General features: G+C 45.2%; 1 protein-coding gene across 8 annotated transcripts in view; it reads left to right on the forward strand.

Annotated features, from left to right (window-relative positions):
* The window catches only part of LOC135530774 (R3H domain-containing protein 1-like), a 54,022-nt gene that overhangs the window by 3,506 nt on the left and 27,205 nt on the right, over nucleotides 1–23,311 (forward strand). For 6 of the 8 annotated variants that reach the window (XM_064958962.1, XM_064958957.1, XM_064958955.1 and 3 more), the window contains exons 2-6: nucleotides 9,348–9,577; nucleotides 14,077–14,368; nucleotides 16,164–16,202; nucleotides 17,301–17,396; nucleotides 23,151–23,265. In XM_064958962.1, the coding sequence (XP_064815034.1) occupies nucleotides 14,129–14,368; nucleotides 16,164–16,202; nucleotides 17,301–17,396; nucleotides 23,151–23,265 (490 nt within the window). In that variant the 5' untranslated portion in view covers nucleotides 9,348–9,577; nucleotides 14,077–14,128. Of the gene's footprint in view, nucleotides 1–1,771; nucleotides 2,222–9,347; nucleotides 9,578–14,076; nucleotides 14,369–16,163; nucleotides 16,203–17,300; nucleotides 17,397–23,150; nucleotides 23,266–23,311 lie in introns of those variants that run through there. The other 2 variants (XM_064958956.1, XM_064958960.1) reach the window with 2 other exon arrangements.

The raw sequence follows: 23,311 nt of genomic DNA on the forward strand, positions 1-23,311 counted from the left end.
GTGATCCGTCTATTAAAGTGGCCAAGGATTTGAGTCCGTATATAGTAGAGGTTGACCGATTTTTATGATTTTTCAATACCGATTATTGGAGGACCAAGAAAAAAGCCAATACCGATTAATCGACCGATTTTATTTAAAAATATATATATATATTATATATGTTAATAATGACAATTACAACAATACTGAATGAACACTTTTAACTTAATTAATACGTCAATAAAATCAATTTATTCTCAAATAAATAATGAAACATGTTCAATTTGGTTTAAATAATGCAAAAACAACGTGTTGAAGAAAGTAAAAGTGCAATATGTGCCATGTAAAAAAGCTCAAGTTTAAGTTCCTTGCTCAGAACATGAGAACATATGAAAGCTGGTGGTTCCTTTTGACATGAGACTTCAATATTCCCAGGTAAAACGTTTTAGGTTGTAGTTATTATAGGACTATTTCTCTCTATACCATTTGTATTTCATATACCTTTGACTAATGGATGTTCTAATGGGTACTTTAGTATTGCCAGCCTAATCTCGGGAGTTGAAAGGCTTGAAGTCATAAACAGCTCAATGCTTGAAGCATTGCGAAGAGCTGCTGGCAAACGCACGAAAGTGCTGTTTGAATGAATGCTTACGAGCCTGCTGCTGCCTACCACCGCTCAGACTGCTCTATCAAATCATAGACTTAATTATAATGTAACACACAGAAATACGAGCCTTAGGTCATTAATATGGTCAAATCCGGAAACTATAATTTCGAAAACAAAACATTTTATTCTTTCAGTGAAATACAGAACTGTTCCAATTTATCTATCGTGTGGCATCCATTAGTCTAAATATTCCTGTTACATTGCACATAATAATTACATAAAAGTCTGGTAAATTAGTTTGCAATGAGCCAGGCAGCCCAAACTGTCTTCTGTCTCCCTACTCTCTCCTCTCTGTCTCCCTACTCTGTCTCTATATACTATTGATTTCTCTCTCTCTGTCTCCCTACTCTCTCTCTCTCTCTCTGTCTCCAGACTCCCAGGTACTCTCTCTCTCTCCCCCTACTCTCTCTCTCCTCTCTGTCTCCCTACTGTCTCTCTCTCCTCTCTGTCTCCCTGATTTCCGATTGCTATGAAAACTTGTCTCCCTACTCTCTCTCTCCTCTCTGTCTCCCTACTCTCTCTCTCCTCTCTGTCTCCCTACTCTCTCTCTCCTCTCTGTCTCCCTACTCTCTCTCTCCTCTCTGTCCTTCTCTCTCTCTCCTCTCTGTCTCTCTCTCTCTCTCTGTCTCCTCTCTCTCTCCTCTCTGTCTCCCTACTCTCTCTCTCTCTCTGCTCTCTGTCTCCCTACTCTCTCTCTCTCTCTCCCTACTCTCTCTCTCTCCTCTCTGTCTCCCTACATCTCTCTCTCTCTCTCCTCTCTGTCTCCCTACTCTCTCTCTCTCTCATCCATCCCCTCCCATCTGTCTCCTGTTCTCTCTCTCTCTCTCCCATCTCTCTCTCTCCCATACTCTCTCTCTCTCTCTCTGTCTGTCTCCTGTCTCTCTCTCTCTCTCTCTGTCTCCTCTCTCGTCTCCCTCTCTCTCTCTCTCTCTGTCTCCCTACTCTCTCTCTCTCCCTCTGTCTCCCTCTCTCTCCCTCTCTCTCTCTGTCTCCTCTCTCTCTGTCTCCCTACTCTCTCTCTCTCTCTCTGTCTCCCTACTCTCTCTCTCTCTCTGTCTCTCTCTCTCTCCTCTCTGTCTCTCTCCTCCTCTCTGTCTCCTCTCTGTCTCCCTACTCTCTCCCTCTGTCTCCCTACTCCTTTCCTTTGTCCCTCGCCTCCCTCCTCTGGTGTAAGCGCATGGCAGGGCAGCAGAATCAGTAATGAAGAAAGTGCCCAATTTAGCCTCCTCAGCCGCGCGCTCCTCTGAGATGTGCTTCCTGCCTGCCTCTCTGCCTGGGTGCAGCGAGGCGGGATGCTGTGAGTGGCTGAGCTAGAGCTGACATCACAGGGGCCAGCTGTTGATTTGGTGCTGTCTCTGAGGCTGGGGCGAGTCACTGACTGTCAGGCGCCTACTGAGGGACTCTGGCAGGTAGACACACACACACACAAACCCACGACGATAGGAGGCTGTGTGAGACTGCTGCAGGGAGCGAGTCGCTCCGAGCAGCTACGTCCTCCTCAACCAATGCTGCCTTGGGTACTACGGACTCCTCCAACAGCTTGCAATGAACATAAGGAGGGCTACTATGTGGCAGGTAGGTCTTTGTTTCTGTCCTTACCAAAGAGTTTGTATTTGGTGAAGGAAGGAGCACATTGGACAATCAGGAGTAATGGTTTAAGTGCCAGATAATAGCTACTAAGGCTTTTGGTAGCCTTTTCAGACTTGAATCATTCAGACATTGTGCTGGGTTCTCAATCATCTGTCTGTTACTGTCTTAGACCTTGAGCTTAATTTTTGAAAGCCGTGATTTATTGTGGAGGTTCAGTTTTGGTGGCTATGTTTTCAATATGATCCTATTGAGACACAGTTAAACATCACAGCAGTCTTCTACAATATGATCCTATTGAGACACAGTTAAAAATCACACCAGTCTTCTACAATATGTTCAAAGCTACGGTTGTGAATTTCTTTGACCATTTAAGCTACAGGGTTTATCTGGTGACGATAAGGGCTCAGTTTCCAAAGGATGCACAGCACTGCATTCAGTGAACAGGGGATCTGTAGACTGTGTTCAGTGTGTTGGGGAACAGGGGATCTGTTGACTGTGTTCAGTGTGTTGGGGAACAGGGGATCTGTAGACTGTGTTGGGGATCTGTACTGTGTTCAGTGTGTTGGGGAACAGGGGATCTGTAGACTGTGTTCAGTGTGTTGGGGAACAGGGGATCTGTTGACTGTGTTCAGTGTGTTGGGGAACAGGGGATCTGTTGACTGTGTTGGGGAACAGGGGATCTGTAGACTGTGTTCAGTGTGTTGGGGAACAGGGGATCTGTAGACTGTGTTCAGTGTGTTGGTGAACGGGATCTGTTGACTGTGTTCAGTGTGTTGGGGAACAGGGGATCTGTAGACTGTGTTCAGTGTGTTGGGGAACAGGGGATCTGTAGACTGTGTTCAGTGTGTTGGGGAACAGGGGATCTGTAGACTGTGTTCAGTGTGTTGGGGATCTGTAGACTGTTTCAGTGTGTTGGGGAACAGGGGATCTGTAGACTGTGTTCAGTGTGTTGGGGAACAGGGGATCTGTTGACTGTGTTCAGTGTGTTGGGGAACAGGGGATCTGTTGACTGTGTTCAGTGTGTTGGGGAACAGGGGATCTGTTGACTGTGTTCAGTGTGTTGGGGAACAGGGGATCTGTAGACTGTGTTCAGTGTGTTGGGGAACAGGGGATCTGTTGACTGTGTTCACTGTGTTCAGTGTTCAGTTGGGGAACAGGGGATCTGTGTTGACTGTGTTCAGTGTGTTGACTGTGGAACAGGGGATCTGTAGACTGTGTTCAGTGTGTTGGGGGGAACTGTGTTCAGTGGGGGATCTGTTGACTGTGTTCAGTGTGTTGGGGAACAGGGGATCTGTTGACTGTGTTCAGTGTGTTGGGGAACAGGGGATCTGTAGACTGTGTTCAGTGTGTTGGTGAACAGGGGATCTGTAGACTGTGTTCAGTGTGTTGGGGAACAGGGGATCTGTGTTGGGGAACCGGGGATCTGTGACTGTGTTCAGTGTGTTGGGGAACAGGGGATCTGTAGACTGTGTTCAGTGTGTTGGGGATCTGTGACTGTGTTCAGTGTGTTGGGGAACAGGGGATCTGTTGACTGTGTTCAGTGTGTTGGGGAACAGGGGATCTGTACTGTGTTGTGTTCAGTGTGTTGGGGAACAGGGGATCTGTTGACTGTGTTCAGTGTGTTGGGGGGGAACTGTGTTCAGTGTGTTGGGGAACAGGGGATCTGTAGACTGTGTTCAGTGTGTTGGGGAACAGGGGATCTGTAGACTGTGTTCAGTGTGTTGGGGTGTTGGGGAACAGGGGATCTGTTGACTGTGTTGTGTTGGGGAACAGTGTGTTGGGGAACAGGGGATCTGTAGACTGTGTTCAGTGTGTTGGGGAACAGGGGATCAGTGTGTTGGGGAACAGGGGATCTGTTGACTGTGTTCAGTGTGTTGGGGAACAGGGGATCTGTAGACTGTGTTCAGTGTGTTGGGGAACAGGGGATCTGTAGACTGTGTTCAGTGTGTTGGGGAACAGGGGATCTGTAGACTGTGTTCAGTGTGTTGGGGAACAGGGGATCTGTAGACTGTGTTCAGTGTGTTGGGGAACAGGGGATCTGTAGACTGTGTTCAGTGTGTTGGGGAACAGGGGATCTGTAGACTGTGTTCAGTGTGTTGGGGAACAGGGGATCTGTAGACTGTGTTCAGTGTGTTGGGGAACAGGGGATCTGTAGACTGTGTTCAGTGTGTTGGGGAACAGGGGATCTGTAGACTGTGTTCAGTGTGTTGGGGAACAGGGGATCTGTAGACTGTGTTCAGTGTGTTGGGGAACAGGGGATCTGTAGACTGTGTTCAGTGTGTTGGGGAACCTTCCGGGATCTGTAGACTGTGTTCAGTGTGTTGGGGAACAGGGGATCTGTAGACTGTGTTCAGTGTGTTGGGGAACAGGGGATCTGTAGACTGTGTTCAGTGTGTTGGGGAACAGGGGATCTGTAGACTGTGTTCAGTGAATCCCCAATATGAATTTAGCAGCAACACACCGACACTGCTAAATCGTGGCCTTCACTACAAATAAAAAACAATATATATATACTTTTCGGGATAGGAAAACGTTTTCCGTTTAAACCTAAACAACTAAAACCAGATATAAAGTATGTAGAAAATATAAAGGGGCAATAAAATGTATCAATAAGATCATCTTTGAGAACTAACAATCAGGGAGAATCTAAAATTCCCAAAATGTCTTGACACTTTGCCACCGCTGCTGAAAAAAATCCTAGGGGAAACACTGCAATGTGTTGGTGAACAGGGGCTGTGTTCTGATTACCGTTGTGTCTTGGCCTGGCTTTCTTTCATCAGCACACTAATTACCATAGATAAGCCATTAAGAGGCTTGTGTTGCGTTGTCTCTGCACAGCTTGCATTTCTGCTCCTCAGTATATTGTTTCTGCAGGTGTTTCTGTTATTACAAATGGGTTTTTAATGACTGCCTCCACTAGTGTGATGTGCAGAGCCTTCAGAAAGTATTCATACCCCTTGAGTTATTCCACATTTTGTTCCAGATGGAATTCAAAAGGGATTTTTTTTTTTAAATCTCACCCATCTACACTCTATACCCCCATAATAACAATGAAAATATGTTTTTAGGAATGTTAGTTAATTTATTGTAAATAAAATACTGAAATATGTAATTTACGTAAGTATTCACACACCCAGAGTCATTACTTTGTAGAAGTACCTTTGGTAGCGATTACGGCTGTGTGTCTTTCTGGGTAAGTCTCCAAGAGCTTTCCACACCTGGATTGTGCAACATTTGCCCATTTTAAATAGATACATATATTTTCATAATTCTTCAAGCTCTGTCAAATTAGTTGTTCATCATTGCTAGACAAACATTTTCAGGTCTTGCCATAGATTTGAGTCAACTTGTTTTAGGTTATTGTCCTGCTGAAAGGTGAATTCATCTCCACTGGGAGAAACCAGGCTAAACCAGGTTTTCTTCTAGGATTTTTCCTGTGCTTAGCTCTTTAAAAAAAAAAATCCTAAATAACTCCCCAGTCCTTAACGATTACAAGCATACCCATGACATGATGCAGCCACCACTATTTGCCCTAAACATAACACTTTGTATTCAGGACAAACAGTTAATTGCTTTGTCAATTTTTTTTGCAGTACTATTTTAGTACGTTGTTGCAAATAGGATGCATGTTTAGTATTTGTTTTTTTAAATAAGATTTTGCATGATTTTTTTTCACTCTGTCATTTAGGTTAGTATTGTAGAGTAACTATAATGTTGTTGATCCATCCTCAGTTTTCTCCTGTCACAGCCATTAAACTCTGTAACTGTTTTAAAGTAGCCATTGTCCTCATGGTGAAATCCCAGAGCGGTGTCCTTCCTCTCCGGCAATTGGCTTAGGAAGGACGCCTGTGTCTTTGTCGTGACTGGGTGTGTTGATACATCATCCAAAGTGTCATTAATAACTTCAACGTGCTCTAAGGGATATGCAATGTCTGCTTTTATTTGCCCTGGTTTGAGAGGCATTGGAAAATCTCCTTGGTTTTTGTGGTTGAATCTGTGTTTGAAATTCACTGTTCGACTGAGGTGACCTTACAATTATTGGTATGTGTGGGTTACAGAGATGAGACGGTCATTCAACTAATCACGTTTAACACTTATTTCACGCAAAGTGAGTCCATGCAACTTATGTGACTTGTTAAACACATTTACCTGTAATTGACGCTGAGCGATGAAATTAATACCTTTTTAGTCTGCACTTTTATACCCCAGAGGGCTTAAGTCTCAATTATCATCAGCTCTCTGTAATCAATAACTCTCCTTATCAGACGTGGCTCTGACCGGGGTACGGCCTTATTTACCCTGTTCAACACACTGGTTATCAATCTCATTTATTAGGCTTAAAGTAAACGGTATTACTATTCCTGGGAATTGGTGGTTGGTTACGCAATGCATTTGATTTTTCTATGCTTTTCCACTGTTGTTTTTCTGTGTGACTGTCGAGCTGGAGAAGACCGCCTCATGGATGTGTCTGTCTGTTAGCTACACAGTATGTTGGATGGATGGCTCTGGCTGCTTTTCTCTGCTCTTGAATTGTTCCATCCTCCTATACACAGTCTGGGAGGGAGAGAGTCTCTCCTCTTGCTTGCTCCCCCCTGCTTTTACTCCCCCCAGCACTTGGGCATGGGGGGGGGGGTACTGCCCAAGCCTAGTGTGTACCGCCCTGTCTGTGCGTGCAATCAGAATGGCATTCCACAGGAGCAATTTCATATTCGCTGTGCTAACATAATTGTCATTGAGTGGTCCATTTACAGCCGGCATATGATTAGTTAGCTCCCATTCCCCTGTCTGGCAGAGTGGCTGTGCCCTTTTGACCTCATTGTAGGTTTTTGAGAATACATTTTCGTGGGAAAAGTGAAAAGTGTAGCGTGGAAAAAGGCTTAGGCACTTATTCCCCACTTCTATAGGCAGGCAGTATGGGTGCGTTTGTACCGTGGGGAATGGAGTTAAAGGGACTGTGAAGAGGCTCTTTACGGTTCAACCACTCAGATCAACTCAGAGCCTCCGATTCTGTTGTCAAATACAGAGGAGCTGCTCAGCAACAGGAGACCCAGAGGATTCCACTGGGCTGTGTGTGTGTCTTCTTGGGTACGTGTAGACTTCTGGTCTGTTTGTGCCTGCCAGTGTTTATTTGTGTGTGTGTGTGTCACACTGCGTTCCATCTGCATGCATTAAGCCCCCTGTCCCTGACACCCCCTCCCCCATGTGTCACACAGACTGTCCCCGACACAGAACTGACACTGACATTGTGATCTCCTGAACTCAGCAGCGAGCTCAGCCCTGCTGTTCCTCCCTGTCCGTGCTGCACAGCTCTGACTCCTAATGCAGCTTGTGTCTGGGGCCAGAATCTCTCTTGCTGTCTTTCTGGTTGGTTGAGTTCTACTGGTGTCACCAGCTAGTAGGGCTGACTGTAGTCTAGTTATGTGAAGTTCCACACCTCTCTTTGTGTTGCTGCTGACTGCCAGACTGGAAGTTACCTTTGGTCTAGTAGTGTCTGCAGTTTACTGTCAAACCAGGATCTGCATGCACAGCAAGGTGAGGTAGGGTGAGGGTGAGGTGAAAAGGATTATAAAGTGAGCAGGAATCCACCACTTGACCTTTTATCTGGCAGCATGCATGGGTCTGCTTCCCACTGGCCCGGCGGGACTGTGTGGGATCAGGAGGCGGGACTGTGTGGGATCAGGAGGCGGGACTGTGTGGGATCAGGAGGCGGGACTGTGTGGGATCAGGAGGCGGGACTGTGTGGGATCAGGAGGCGGGACTGTGTGGGATCAGGAGGCGGGACTGTGTGGGATCAGGAGGCGGGACTGTGTGGAGACAGGACTGCCTACTGGTTGCCAGAGACCTTACTGTGGCGGGCCCTCTGCCCGGTAGATGGCTCTGGGACTAGGAGGCGGGACTAAGGGGAGACGGGACTGCCTACTGGTTGCCAGAGAGCGCTTACTGTGGCGGGCGCTCTGCCCGGTAGATGGCACTGGGCTCTGGGACTAGGAGGAGACGGGACTGTGTGGAGACAGGACTGCCTACTGGTTGCCAGAGAGAGCTTACTGTGGCGGGCGCTCTGCCCGGTAGATGGCACTGGGCTCTGGGACCGGGAGGAAGGTTGGAGTAGAAGAACATGGGGGAAGATGTAGAGCCCTTCTGACTGAAGATGGATAATCTGTGACAGCCCTTCTGACTGAAGATGGAGAATCTGTGACAGCCCTTCTGACTGAAGATGGAGAATCTGTGACAGCCCTTCTGACTGAAGATGGAGAATCTGTGACAGCCCTTCTGACTGAAGATGGAATCTGTGAATCTGTGAAGATGGATAATCTGTGCAGCCCTTCTGACTGAAGATGGAGAATCTGTGACAGCCCTTCTGACTGAAGATGGAGAATCTGTGACAGCCCTTCTGACTGAAGAATCTGTGACAGCCCTTCTGACTGAAGATGGAGAATCTGTGACAGCCCTTCTGACTGAAGATGGAGAATCTGTGACAGCCCTTCTGACTGAAGATGGAGAATCTGTGACAGCCCTTCTGACTGAAGATGGAGAATCTGTGACAGCCCTTCTGACTGAAGAATCTGTGACAGCCCTTCTGACTGAAGAATCTGTGACAGCCCTTCTGACTGAAGAATCTGTGACAGCCCTTCTGACTGAAGATGGAGAATCTGTGACAGCCCTTCTGTTACCGTCCATGTGAAGCGTCCATGTGGGGAATGACATGTCTGTCAGTGTCCACTCCAGAATTGGTATTCTAAACATCATAGGGTTTTGATAAAGTGTTATCTTCTGTTCATTCACGGCTGTTATTCCTGAATATGTAACGCTGCTCTGTTTTACATAACTGGCACGACAGTGGGTTTAACACGACCCTCCATGCACCCAATGGCTCTGATGGATGAAACCTGTTTTATACATAGGCATGCACAGCCACAATATCGCTTTCTGTCTCTTTCCCTGTCTCTCTCTCTCTCCCCATTTTTCTCTCTCCCACTCACACACGTGATATCCCCTGGACTCTGTCTGTCCATGTCAGCCCTGTCACTGTCAGCGACCTATAACCCCGTTCCATCAGTGTTCTCTGAGGGTCCTGACCCCCCCTGACCTCTTTCTTCTCTCCCTGTGACAGGTCTGTGATGGCCATGAGCAGCTTGGAGGGCAGTGCCACCGAGGCCGTTCAGATCTGGACACCAGAGACTCCGAGCTGGTGCTAAGGACATGGGACTCTCCCTCAGAGTTAGCGACAGGCTCAGCAGCACGAGACGTTACAGTGACAAACCAGAGGTGGCGCAGGACTGCTGCCCTCAGAGCCTCCTCACCCCCTGCAGGACGTCACCACCACAGGCCCAGCAGCTCCCAGTAAGTAGCTACCCGTAAGGAGCATAGGACATTGGCCACAAAGTACAGTGGAGGGCCGGGTGGAAATTAAAAACAGCGTTGACATCACTCCAGTCGAGAGACTGACAGATATTACAAATCAGCAATGCTGCACTTGAGTAGAAAATATTCAATTTGTGTGCTGGAATAACTTAATAGATGTGGACCAGCCTGGTGTTTTTAGTTGTTTCTCTTCAAGACGAACATTTTTGATCTGCCTCTCAGATAGTTTCCACTCAGTATTCAGTAAAATAACTAAAATGACACTGCAGAACAAAAGGACACCATACATTTTGTTATTGAAGAGCGAGTTTAAAGATGGGTGTGAGAGGAGCAGGTTTTGGGGAGTAACTGAGTACATGTAATCTGATTTACAATTTTGTTTAATCAATTACAATACCAGCTAAAATATTGTAATCAGATTACATACTTTTGAAAAACTAGATTACTTTAAAATTCAGAAAGGATGTTTGTGAGTGAAAGAAATGCATTTAGACACCTTTCGGTTTCTGTGACATTCAATTCACCATTGAAAAAAGGTGTTTGTTTGTTTCACCTGAGAGAGTCTGATCACCAGTCAGAGACCACTATGATGACACACCAGATGATGACCACCAATCAGAGACCACTATGATGACACACCAGATGTCTTTGATGGATCCTTTTCTAAAACCCAGTGTGATGCGTGTTACATCATTCCTGCTATATTTCTGTATTTTGGAACTTCTGTATCTTGAAAATTGTATTGCTTATATACAAAACATTTAATCAACAATGGACAAATGAAACAAATTAAGGGGAAGTAATCCAAAAGTAACAGAAAATAATCCGATTACGTTAAGGAGTTTAGGTAATCCAAAACCTACGTTACTGATTACAGCTGTGGACAGGTAAGGTGCCGTTTTCAAGGGATTGTTAAATATATGAACTTTTTGGTTGTAATATCAGCACCTCTTAAAGAGCAGAGTCAGAACAGCACATCCCATTATTCCATGTTTATCTCTATCAGAGTTCTACAGCAAGGAACTGCATGCTTTTCATCAGTAAACATCAACTGGTCATTTAACTTGAGATATGTGAGGGGAGCCTCATAATATCGATCAATATTGGCCACCATTAATTGGATTTGAGTGATCTGAAATAAGTGAAATATACTTGCCTGTTATGAGTGGTTTTAGGTTCATTTCCCATCCTTTGTGGGCTCTGCCTGTCAAGCAGCAGGAGGACGAATTCGCCAAGTACTGTTATCTGATATTTACTTTTCTAGCTACCTGATAATGTTTACTCTGTTAGCTACCCGATGATAATGTTTACTCTGTTAGCTACCCGATGATAATGTTTACATTGCTAGCTACCTGCTGATAATGTTTATATTGCTAGCTACCTGATGATAATGTTTACTCTGTTAGCTACCTTATGAAAGTGTTTACATTGCTAGCTACCGGTAGACCTAATGTAGTTTTTCTCCCACCAAACCAGGCCTATCTAGTGAAGTTGGCTTCCCCTTTCAACATTTTTAGTAAGGGTTTAATCAGGATTGATGCTGATAGACGACATTGACTGAGGGACCAAGTCAAATTGTTGTTAGGCAACTAGCCAAATTACGTCAATATGGCGAGTTAACAAGTTACCATTCAGGGGATAAACTAGATGGCTGTATTGGAATATCTATAGTAGAGTTGGGCGGTTTCCAGATTGTCATCCTCATACCGTCCTTCTCTCACACCGGGATTTAGGGTACTACTGGCTTAGTACACAAAAATGCAAAGAAGCCCATTGGGCGTCTATTAGCAGAATAACAAAATTAGCACAAGTAAACAGCAAAATATTGCTAGCAAAATATGCTAACGAGTGCAAACAAAAATAAACAAATTGCGAAGGCAGGCAATGCAGCTCATAAAGTTATACATGTATAGATAGGAGCTACCGAAATTATATGTTTGAGTTTAGACATTTTACAAACGAATATGAACGAGAGACATTAATTTGCACAAAGTTTTGATGGCATGCTTGTCTGAAGGACACGGTCTGTGTGGCGTCGCTAGGGCAACGGGCCGCGCTGTTCTGAGGAGATGGGGAGAAGCAGACGGCCCAGAACGGAGAGGAAATCAAGCTGCAGTGGCAGCTGTACAGATAACTCATTCAACGGGCTTTGACACCTCAAACACAGCAGAAAGCTCACACAATATGATGCACCGTGACGTTGTTCATTCAGCCACGTACTTAGATAACGAGCAAGTTAATCTTAGGTGTCGCCCTAATGCAGAAAGATAAAACTTCCTGTGTTTTGTAAATTCAGATCTACAATGCTTCTTATTGTAATGTCTGCTCGGCATCAGACTCATTTCGTTCTTCAGTTGCATTTCTTCACTCAGAATGGCCGTTTGTGAATTGTCATCTATCAGCAAATTGTGCTTTGACTGATGTGAGGCTACTGTTCTCCAGTACTTTTCCCTGGGTAGCCAGCCTACTGTTCTCCAGTACTTTTCCCTGGGTAGCCAGCCTACTGTTCTCAAGTACTTTTCTCTGGGTAGCCAGCCTACTGTTCTCCAGTACTTTTCTCTGGGTAGCCAGCCTACTGTTCTCCAGTACTTTTCTCTGGGTAGCCAGCCTACTGCTCTCCAGTACTTTTCTCTGGGTAGCCAGCCTACTGCTCTCCAGTACTTTTCTCTGGGTAGCCAGCCTACTGCTCTCCAGTACTTTTCCCTGGGTAGCCAGCCTACTGTTCTCCAGTACTTTTCCATGGGTAGCCAGCCTACTGTTCTCCAGTACTTTTCTCTGGGTAGCCAGCCTACTGTTCTCCAGTACTTTTCTCTGGGTAGCCAGCCTACTGTTCTCCAGTACTTTTCCATGGGTAGCCAGCCTACTGTTCTCCAGTACTTTTCTCTGGGTAGCCAGCCTACTGCTCTCTGGTAAAATGCTACCTTCACCTATCTGAAATTACATGATCAATTGCTAAACTTACGCATAATGAAAAGCATGCATTTCCTTGCAGTGTAACTCTGATGAAACTAAATGTGGAATTTTGGGAAATGTGTAGTCCTGACTCTGCTCTTCAAGAGGTGATGATATTGAAACCAAATTTTTTATTTATTTAACCAGCCCTTAAACGGCACATAGTTGACAATGGTTTAGAGGAGCTGGTGGTCTCCTTGCCCATCAGCAGTCAAATGGAACGTTCCACACTGTATTGGGGCGTTGTATTGATAACTGCCTATAGAGAGGGCCGTAGAGTCACGGAGGCACTCTGAACATTCTGGGATCCACGGTGTCAGTGGTATTTTTCTATAACCACAAGCTCTGTCCTCCAATAGTACTGGCTGTCTCACAGGCTCTTTCTCAATGTGTCTTTCTGGGATTCTTCTATCCTCAAAATGAATTGGTCACTCCCCTCTGACCTTCTCCGTCATGGGGTTTGAGAAGGAATCAAGGAAAGTTAAATTGAGACAGAGGCACAGAGCCACAGTGTTAATGTCAGAGACCGAATCAGATGGGGCCTCTCAACCTCTAATTAAAATCATTAATCACAGCTCTCATAAACCAGATGTCTCCTTCCCTAACCCTCTTCTCTCTATGATGTCTCCTTCCCTCTTCTCCTCTCTATGATGTCTCTTTGCCTAACCCTCTCCTCTCTATGATGTCTCCTTCCCTAACCCTCTCCTCTCTATGATGTCTCCTTCCCTAACCCTCTCCTCTCTAGGATGTCTCCTTCCCTCTTCTCCTCTCTAGGATGTCTCCTTCCCTAACCCTCCCCACCCCTCTTCTCTATGCTACTGCAAGAGACACTTGCTGCATAATTAGGCCACATTATTACCAAAAACCACTGCCCTGTCATTGTCCCTGCATTAGCCCCATTACAGTAGTCATTAGATTTCAGATGTTCTAACTAATAGACGTTTACAATATGTCTCTTTAGCCCGTGTTTTCTGTCTGTTCTCTGTAAATGCATGATATTTTAATGCCCATGTTTTCTCTCTTTAAATGACCATGTTTTCTCTCTCTCTATTCTCTGTAAATGCATGATATTTCAATGCCCATGTTTTCTCTCTCTCTATTCTCTGTAAATGCATGATATTTCAATGTCCATGTTTTCTCTCTTTAAATGCCCATGTTTTCTCTCTCTCTATTCTCTGTAAATGCATGATATTTCAATGCCCATGTTTTCTCTCTCTCTATTCTCTGTAAATGCATGATATTTCAATGCCCATGTTTTCTCTCTCTCTATTCTCTGTAAATGCATGATATTTCAATGCCCATGTTTTCTCTCTCTCTATTCTCTGTAAATGCATGATATTTCAATGCCCATGTTTTCTCTCTCTCTATTCTCTGTAAATGCATGATATTTCAATGCCCATGTTTTCTCTCCTCTCTCTTCTCTTCTCTAGGTGTAAGATGTCTTTTGATGTAGCTCTAATGGAAAATGATTTGCATTTTGATTAGTAAAATCCCAGTGTCTCTCCATCGTCTGTCTCTTTCTCCAGGACCCCAGTAACAGCAGTGTTGTATAGAGACTCTCTGTAAGCTGTGCGTCTGATGAGGATGTCTGATCCTGTTACTGTAAAGGACATCAGTAGGACTGAGACCATGAAGGTTTGTGAGGCTGGAGTGGAGCTGGAGGCAGCAGACTGGACCGACACCACAACATTAGGAGCAGACAGCAGACGGAACGGTGTGAAGGACAAACCCAAACAGGCTGGGAGCCTGGTGCCGGAACACAATGCCACCGGTCACCAAGACGGAAGCTGCTGTGACAACAAGAGGGAAACGTCACAGGTAAACACACCGGTGTAAACATAAACAGAGCCTTTTAGTGTGGACCAATGAGAAGATCAGTTTTCCATTATATCACAGCCACAATTTGAACATGTTTTACCAGTACCAACAATGTAAATATGGTAATATAATTTAACTATGGCGATGTGATTGAGCTCAGGATCAGTCATTAAAACACTCTAATGTAACAGCTAAAACAAGTTGGTGGAAGAAGATGTGCTGATGCAGTGCAGCAAAACACTCCTTTGTCTCAGGGTTGGAGGTAATGTTGACGGGCAGCAGAGGGTTTTGTCTCTGGGTTGGAGGTAATGTTGACGGGCAGCAGAGAGTTTTGTCTCAGGGTTGGAGGTAATGTTGACGGGCAGCAGAGGGTTTTGTCTCAGGGTTGGAGGTAATGTTGACGGGCAGCAGAGCACGTATTGTCTCTGGGTTGGAGGTAATGTTGACAGGCAGAAGCATAAATGGGAAGTAAAGGTGGTCGGTGGCTGGCGCCCCAGCCAGACTGAAGAAGACAGATAATCTGGATCTCAAATCCTGGCTTATCTACAAACTTCCTGTGTGTCACCCTGAGAGAGGGACTGAATGGGTGCCGGATGGGGGGAGAGAGGGAGTGTCACCCTGAGAGAGAGACTGAATGGGTGCCGGATGGGGGGAGAGAGGGAGGGGTGTGCACTTCTCTGTGTGTCACCCTGAGAGAGGGACTGAATGGGTGCCGGATGGGGGAGACTGAATGGGTGCCGGATGGGGGGAGAGAGGGAGGGGTGTGCACTTCTCTGTGTGTCACCCTGAGAGAGGGACTGAATGGGTGCCGGATGGGGGGAGAGAGGGAGGGGGATGCACTTCTCTGTGTGTCTCTCCTCTGTGACTTTGCCACCATCTGCCCCTGCCACGTTCTCTTTCTCAGGCCAGGTACCTTGTAGTGCAGACGTCAGCGTTTCCTTCTCTCTCTCTCTCTTTGTCCCTTTCCTTTCTGCCCTGTTCAATTATCTGATCTACTGGTGCGTTCACACCTACTGTCTCACACACACACACACACACACGTGCGCCACTCACTGTCTCTAAGGGTCATACACATGCCTGGAAATGGTCCATTTCCATCTTTATTTCATTAATGTTATCTGACCCTCCAGCGCAGCGGGGAAAGGAACTGTCCTCTGGTTGGTTTTGGAGGACGGGGCCAGGAGAAGAGGGAGTGTGTGTGTACAGACGGTGTCTCAGCAGCAGCCCGAGTGGAGCATGGAGCCTGCCAGCCGTTCTGTCTAAATCAGACTCCGCTTTCGTCTCTGACTCTCTAGGACCTCTCCCTGTACACACGCTCTCGCTCGAACACACACATGCACACGAAGAGCAGAGGCATTGAGATGTCGTCCCCCGCTGCTTCCTGCTCGTCTTCAAACTCAGAACACTTCTCTTTGTTCTAGTCTACATGACAGGAAAATGGGATGAGAGAGAGATGTGAAAATGGGATGAGAGAGAGATGTGAAAATGGGATGAGAGAGAAAATACATTTTAATGTACATAGTAGTCAGACACAACTCTGGGTCTAATTTCTCAGACAGGAAGGTGTTTGAATCACGAGGGTGAGAATTCATCTTGGCCCAAAAAGGGCTGCTCCTCGTGTTTTGTCACATGCCTTTATTGATTGGCCGAGCTCTTTAGTGGGATGCACGTTGATGTCCAACATGTGTGACGTATGTATTCAGCCTTCCTGTTGTTCTGGACCACAATATTCATTAACCTTGTAGTTTTGTTAGCTAAACTCCTCCTTTTTGTGGTCCTTTTGGGACGGCCGCAGTCTCCTGTATCAGCTGGCCAGTCGGTGAGGGGCTCTAAGGTACAGTCGGTGGATTAGCATGATGCCTGGCATGTCTGCCTGGCAACTACCACATACATTATCATTTTATCTCAGGTGTTTCTGCTGAGAAGACGGATTTATCCCATATGTCTTATTATATATTTGCCTGCTGTTGACTTGGTTCTTGTGATGTAGTGAACAGAGGGGTTCATACTCATTCCGTGGAGGCCCTAGTGTCAGAGGGTTTGGGGGTTTGTCCTTTCAGTTAAGACCTAGACAACCAGGTGAGTGCAGTTCTTTACTAATTAGTAACCTTCATTTATCAATCGAGTACAAGGGACCTGCAGACACTCTGCCCTCCGTGGAATGAGTTTGACATGTGATTTGAGTCATCCCTTTAAAATCATCCCGTGGAATGAGTTTGACACATGATTTAAGTCATCCCTTTAAAAACATCCCGTGGAATGAGTTCGACACATGATTTAAGTCATCCCTTTAAAAACATCCCGTGGAATGAGTTTGACATGTGATTTAAGTCATCCCTTTAAAAACATCCCGTGGAATGAGTTTGACATGTGATTTAAGTCATCCCTTTAAAAACATCCCGTGGAATGAGTTTGACACATGATTTAAGTCATCCCATCCTGTGGAATGAGTTTGAAATGATTTAAGTCATCCCTTTAAAAACATCCCGTGGAATGAGTTTGACATGTGATTTAAGTCATCCCTTTAAAAACATCCTGGAATGAGTTTGACACATGATTTAAGTCATCCCTTTAAAAACATCCCGTGGAATGAGTTTGACATGTGATTTAAGTCATCCCTTTAAAAACATCCTGTGGAATGAGTTTGTATTAGTTAGTATTATTTATCTTCATTTGCATATGATGTTCAGATGTTTAAACTGACTTATTTACGTGTTTGCTAACCATTAGTTACATGCATGGATTGGAGTTGATTCACCCAAGTCATTTTGAGGTCTGAACATGTTCTGCTGGTCGTTATGCCTGGTGCTTGCTGGCCTTTACGTCTTGGTTTGTATTTTTACTTGGTCGGTTCGCGTTTTGAAATGATCAACGCACGTCATCTAAAGGAATATATTTTTAACCGTTGTCAATATACTGTACTCTCCCTCAGTCCAGGGCCAAGGTAAAGTTAGTACGCAGCCTGGCTGTCTGTGAAGAGTCCTCTCCTCCCTTTCTAACTGCACACCAGCTGACACCAGATCCTCAGGTAAACCTTTAGACACACACACACACACACACCTCTGGGTAAACCTTTAGACACACACACACACACACACACACACACACACACACACACACACACACACACACACACAAACCTTTAGACACACACACACACCTCTGGGTAAACCTTTAGACACACACACACATCTGGGTAAACCTTTAGACACACACACACACACACACCTCTGGGTAAACCTTTAGACACACACACACACACACACACACACACACACACACACACCTCTGGGTAAACCTTTAGACACACACACACACCACTGGGCAAACCTTTAAACCTTTACACACACACACACACCTCTGGGTAAACCTTTACACACACACACCTCTGGGTAAACCTTTAGACACACACACACACACACACACACTCTGGGTAAACCTTTAGACACACACACACACACACACACACACACACACCTCTGGGTAAACCTTTAGACACACACACACACACCTCTGGGTAAACCTTTAGACACACACACACACACACCTCTGGGTAAACCTTTAGACACACACACACACACACACACCTCTGGGTAAACCTTTAGACACACACACACACACACCTCTGGGTAAACCTTTAGACACACACACACACACACACACACACCTCTGGGTAAACCTTTAGACACACACACACACACACACACACACACACACACCTGGGTAAACCTTTAGACACACACACACACACACCTCTGGGTAAACAAACCTTTAAACCTTTAGACACACACACACACACAAACCTTTAGACACACACACACACACACACCTCTGGTTAAACCTTTAGACACACACACACACACACCTCTGGGTAAACCACACACACACAACAGACACACACACACACACACACCTCTGGGTAAACCTTTAGACACACACACACACACACACCTCTGGGTAAACCTTTAGACACACACACACACACACACCTCTGGGTAAACCTTTAGACACACACACACACACACCTCTGGGTAAACCTTTAGACACACACACACACACACCTCTGGGTAAACCTTTAGACACACCTCTGGGTAAACCTTTAGACACACACACACACACACACAAACCACACACACACACCTCTGGGTAAACCTTTAGACACACCTCTGGGTAAACCCCACACACACACACACACACCTACCTCTGGGTAAACCTTTAGACACACACACACACACACCTCCTCTGACGACACACACACACACACACACACACACACACACACACACACACACACCTCTGGGTAAACCTTCACACACACACACACACCTCTGGGCAAACCTTTAGAGACACACACACACACACACACACCTCTGGTTACCCCATTAGCTGTGGCTCAAACCTTTCACAAACGGGTAAACCTTTAGACTCTGGGTAAACCTTTAACACACACACACACACACACCTCTGGGTAAACCCCCAGACGACTTCTCACCGGATTTCACAAACGTCACCGGACACACACGCGAGCCAGAAGCTAGAGGGCCTTGCATTTCATCCAGTCAGCACTAACTTCATCAAAACCACGAGGGTGTTCTCCACCACCAGCCGTGTGTGTGTGTGTGTGTGTGTGTGTGTCCTGTAGTACTCACATCCATCTTAGAGAAGATTGTATTTTCACGTGTCAGAACATGGAGTCCTGTGGATTGATATAATTGAATAGTACGGTTGTCACTATGATGTTAGGCTTCCTCCAACCTATTCCTTTGTCTGTCAGCGCCACTCAAACATGTCCTTGGCTAATGGTGTTTGAAGTGATATAGGTTATTTTTTTGGGGGGGGGGTTGTCTTTCTATGTTGCAATTTTTTTATGCCAATTATTTCTCCTTGAGTGGAAATGTTTCCTTGGTGTAGACGAGAAAACGAAATGATTCTACTTCTCTGTGAAGATGCATTGTCCTTGCTGTGAAACCGGTTACTAGGAAACCCTGACTGTGTGTTTAGATGGATAGACTTCCTTGAACTGGTGAGATTTAACCCCATCCTCCGAGTTCTATTCAGTCCTCTTTCACTCTTCACTCTGATCTATCTTTCTCTTCTTCCTCCCTCTCATTCGCCCTCTCTCCACTTACGCTCCCTTCCTCACATCTCCTTTCTTTGTTGCTTTCCTGCAGTAATATTAGTTCTTTCTTTTGTTAACCGGTTGTGCTGAATAACTACAGCAAAGCCTCCCTGAGAGGCAGAGGATATATTTGTTTTTTTAAATCTTTATTTCACTAAGTCAGTTGAGAACAAATTCTTATTTTCAATGATGGCCTAGGAACAGTGGGTTAACTGCCTTGTTCAGGGGCAGGACAGATTTGTGCCTTGTCAGCTGGGGGATTTGATCTACCAACCTTTTGGTTACTGGCCCAACGCTCTAACCGCTAGGCTACCATTATATCACTAATGTAAACATTACATCTACCTTCCAGAAACCACTGGCTCCTAACTTCTTTCCCTAGTTGCCTCTATCCTGAAGTGGTATTTAATTGAAGCTCCTTGCAGCCAGCACTCTGAATCTGCGTTCCAAATGGCACCCTATTCCCTATAGGCCCTGGTCAAAAGTAGTGCCCTATATAGGGAATAGGGTATCATTTAGGAGTTTCAGTGTGCTGTTCAGCTTTTAGCTCCTCTCTGCCTTTTGTACTAGTGTTGACTAGTGAATCAGAGCAGGGAATGAAGCGCAGCAGAGATTAAGATGAGTAGCGAGGTTAAACCAAGGTCCAGGCTGGGATGCTGAGCAGGCCTTGAAACACACACAACTGGAATGATTGGAACGTACATTTTTCATTCAAGTGAGTACTGTCAAATGGTTGTTATATTCTCCATGCTCGCTAAGCCTTAGATATTTAACAATTCATATTTTAGTAATTTAGCAGACTCTTATCCAGAGCGACTTACCGGCACAATTAGGGGGTTTGGGCAAGGGCACATAAACAGATTTCTTTTCACCTAGCCAGCTCGGGGATTCGAACCAGCGACCTTTCGATTACTGGCCCAACGCTCTTAACCACCAGGCTACCTGCCACCATTATAAAATATAATCATTCAAGCGAGTGTCAAATGGCTGTGATATGAGGGGCTTCCCCCCCATTCTACTTATTGTATTTCTATGCTTTTCTTACAACAAGTCTTCCAAAGGGAGTACTTTCATGTGGTACAATAAAGGCAATGATGGATGTGAAGGTGAGACAGGCTTTCTATTGGATGGATGTGAAGGTGAGACAGGCTTTCTATTGGCTGGATGTGAAGGTGTGGAAGGTGAGACAGGCTTTCTATTGGATGGATGTGAAGGTGTGGAAGGTGAGACAGGCTTTCTATGGATGGATGTTAAGGTGTGGAAGGTGAGACAGGCTTTCTATGGATGGATGTGAAGGTGTGGAAGGTGAGACAGGCTTTCTATGGATGGATGTGACGGTGAGACAGGCTTTCTATTGGATGGATGTGAAGGTGTGGAAGGTGGGACAGGCTTTCTATTGGATGGATGTGAAGGTGTGGAAGATGAGACAGGCTTTCTATTGGATGGATGTGAAGATGTGGAAGGTGAGACATGCTTTCTATTGGCTGTATTCTCTTCCTCAAATATAAAGCAGATCTATATTTGACTCTCAGTATTCACTCCTCTGTAGGTCCATGTACTGTTAGTGTTGGTTTAGTCACATCATTGTAATGTCAAAATGATGTATGATTTTCAGGTGTTTAAAGATGAAATAAAACAATGTTAATCGTTGTGATGTAATTGACGAGGTGGTTATCGTACGAAGAGGAGGAAGGTTTATCACTCTGTGCTGAACAGGGTTTTAGCTGAGCTGTTATTTGAAATGAAAACGGTGCTCTCTTGGTAAATCGGATGTTTTTTTAAATGAGGTCGGTTGGCATGTACTTGTTTTCACAAGCTAAACATGTAAAACCCTTAAATATGTTTTCATTAACTTCCAAACAAGTGTGCGATTGTGTGGATAATTAGATGCAAATTCTTAATGTGACATGCTAATTAATTCTGTATTTTAATTTTAGTGTACTTCTCATATGGCACCCTATTCCCTACAGTGAGGGGGGAAAGTATTTGATCCCCTGCTGATTTTGTATGTTTGCCCACTGGCAAAGAAATGATCAGTCTATAATTTTAATGGTAGGTTTATTTGAACAGTGAGAGACAGACTAACAACAAAAAAATCCAGAAAAACGCATGTCAAAAAAGTTAGAAATTGATTTGCAATTTAATGGGGAAAATAAGTATTTGACCCCCTCTCAATCAGAAAGATTTCTGGCTCCCAGGTGTTTTTTATACAGGTACTCTTAAAGGGAGTGCTCCTAATCTCAGTTTGTTACCTGTATAAAAGACACCTGTCCACAGAAGCAATCAATCAATCAGATTCCAAACTCTCCACCATGGCCAAGACCAAAGAGCTCTCCAAGGATGTCAGGGACAAGATTATAGACCTACACAAGGCTGGATGGGCTACAAGACCATCGCCAAGCAGCTTGGTGAGAAGGTGACAACTGTTGGTGCGATTATTCGAAAATGGAAGAAACACAAAAGAACTGTCAATCTCCCTCGGCCTGGGGCTCCATGCAAGATCTCACCTCGGAGTTGCAATGATCATGAGAACGGTGAGGAATCAGCCCAGAACTACATGGGAGGATCTTGTCAATGATCTCAAGGCAGCTGGAACCATAGTCGCCAAGAAAACAATTGGTAACACACTATGCCGTGAAGGACTGAAATCCTGCAGCGCCCACAAGGTCCCCCTGCTCAAGAAAGCACATATACTTGCCCATCTTAAGTTTGCCAATGAACATCTGAATGATTCAGAGGACAACTGGGTGAAAGTGTTGTGGTCAGATGAGACCAAAATGGAGCTCTTTGGCATCAACTCAACTCGCCGTGTTTGGAGGAGGAGGAATGCTGCCTGTGACCCCAAGATCACCATCCCCACCGTCAAACATGGAGGTGGAAACATTATGCTTTGGGGGTGTTTTTCTGTTAAGGGGACCGGACAACTTCACCGCATCAAAGGGACGATGGACGGGGCCATGTACCGTCAAATCTTGGGTGAGAACCTCCTTCCCTCAGCCAGGGCATTGAAAATGGGTCGTGGATGGGTATTCCAGCATGACCCAAAACACACAGCCAAGGCAACAAAGGAGTGGCTCAAGAAGAAGCACATTAAGGTCCTGGAGTGGCCTAGCCAGTCTCCAGACCTTAATCCCATAGAAAATCTGTGGAGGGGGCTGAAGGTTCGAGTTGCAAAAACGTCAGCCTCGAAACCTTAATGACTTGGAGAAGATCTGCAAAGAGGAGTGGGACAAAATCCCTCCTGAGATGTGTGCAAACCTGGTGGCCAACTACAAGAAACGTCTGACCTCCAACAAGGGTTTTGCCACAAGTACTAAGTCATGTTTTGCAGAGGGGTCAAATACTTATTTCCCTCATTTAAAATGCAAATAATTTTCTAACATTTTTGACATGTGTTTTTCTGCATTGTTTTGTTATTCTGTCTCTCACTGTTCAAATAAACCTACCATTAAAATTATAGACTGATCATTTCTCTGTCAGTGGGCAAACGTACAAAATCAGCAGGGGATCAAATACTTTTCCCCCCTCACTGTATGTAGTGCGTGTCTTTTGACCAGGGCCCACAGGGAATAGGCTGCCATTTAGGATACAGACTTAATCATGAGGATATTGCTAGTAGCTACCACTGAAGCTTTTATTTTTACCCTTCAAATTCACATCCAGATATCCCAGTCCTTTGATAAGGAGGAGCTGTCTGCCAAGGAGGAGAAAGAGAAGGTGGAGAAACCAGAGAAGGTGGAGAAACCAGAGAAGATGTCCAGGAAAATGCTGTCAAGAGGTGTGTGGGAGAGTTGGCGGAGAGGTTGATTATCTTTGTGTTGAAA

The sequence above is a fragment of the Oncorhynchus masou genome, unplaced genomic scaffold (assembly GCF_036934945.1).
Source record: "Oncorhynchus masou masou isolate Uvic2021 unplaced genomic scaffold, UVic_Omas_1.1 unplaced_scaffold_1415, whole genome shotgun sequence".
Classification (NCBI taxonomy): Eukaryota; Metazoa; Chordata; class Actinopteri; order Salmoniformes; family Salmonidae; genus Oncorhynchus; species Oncorhynchus masou.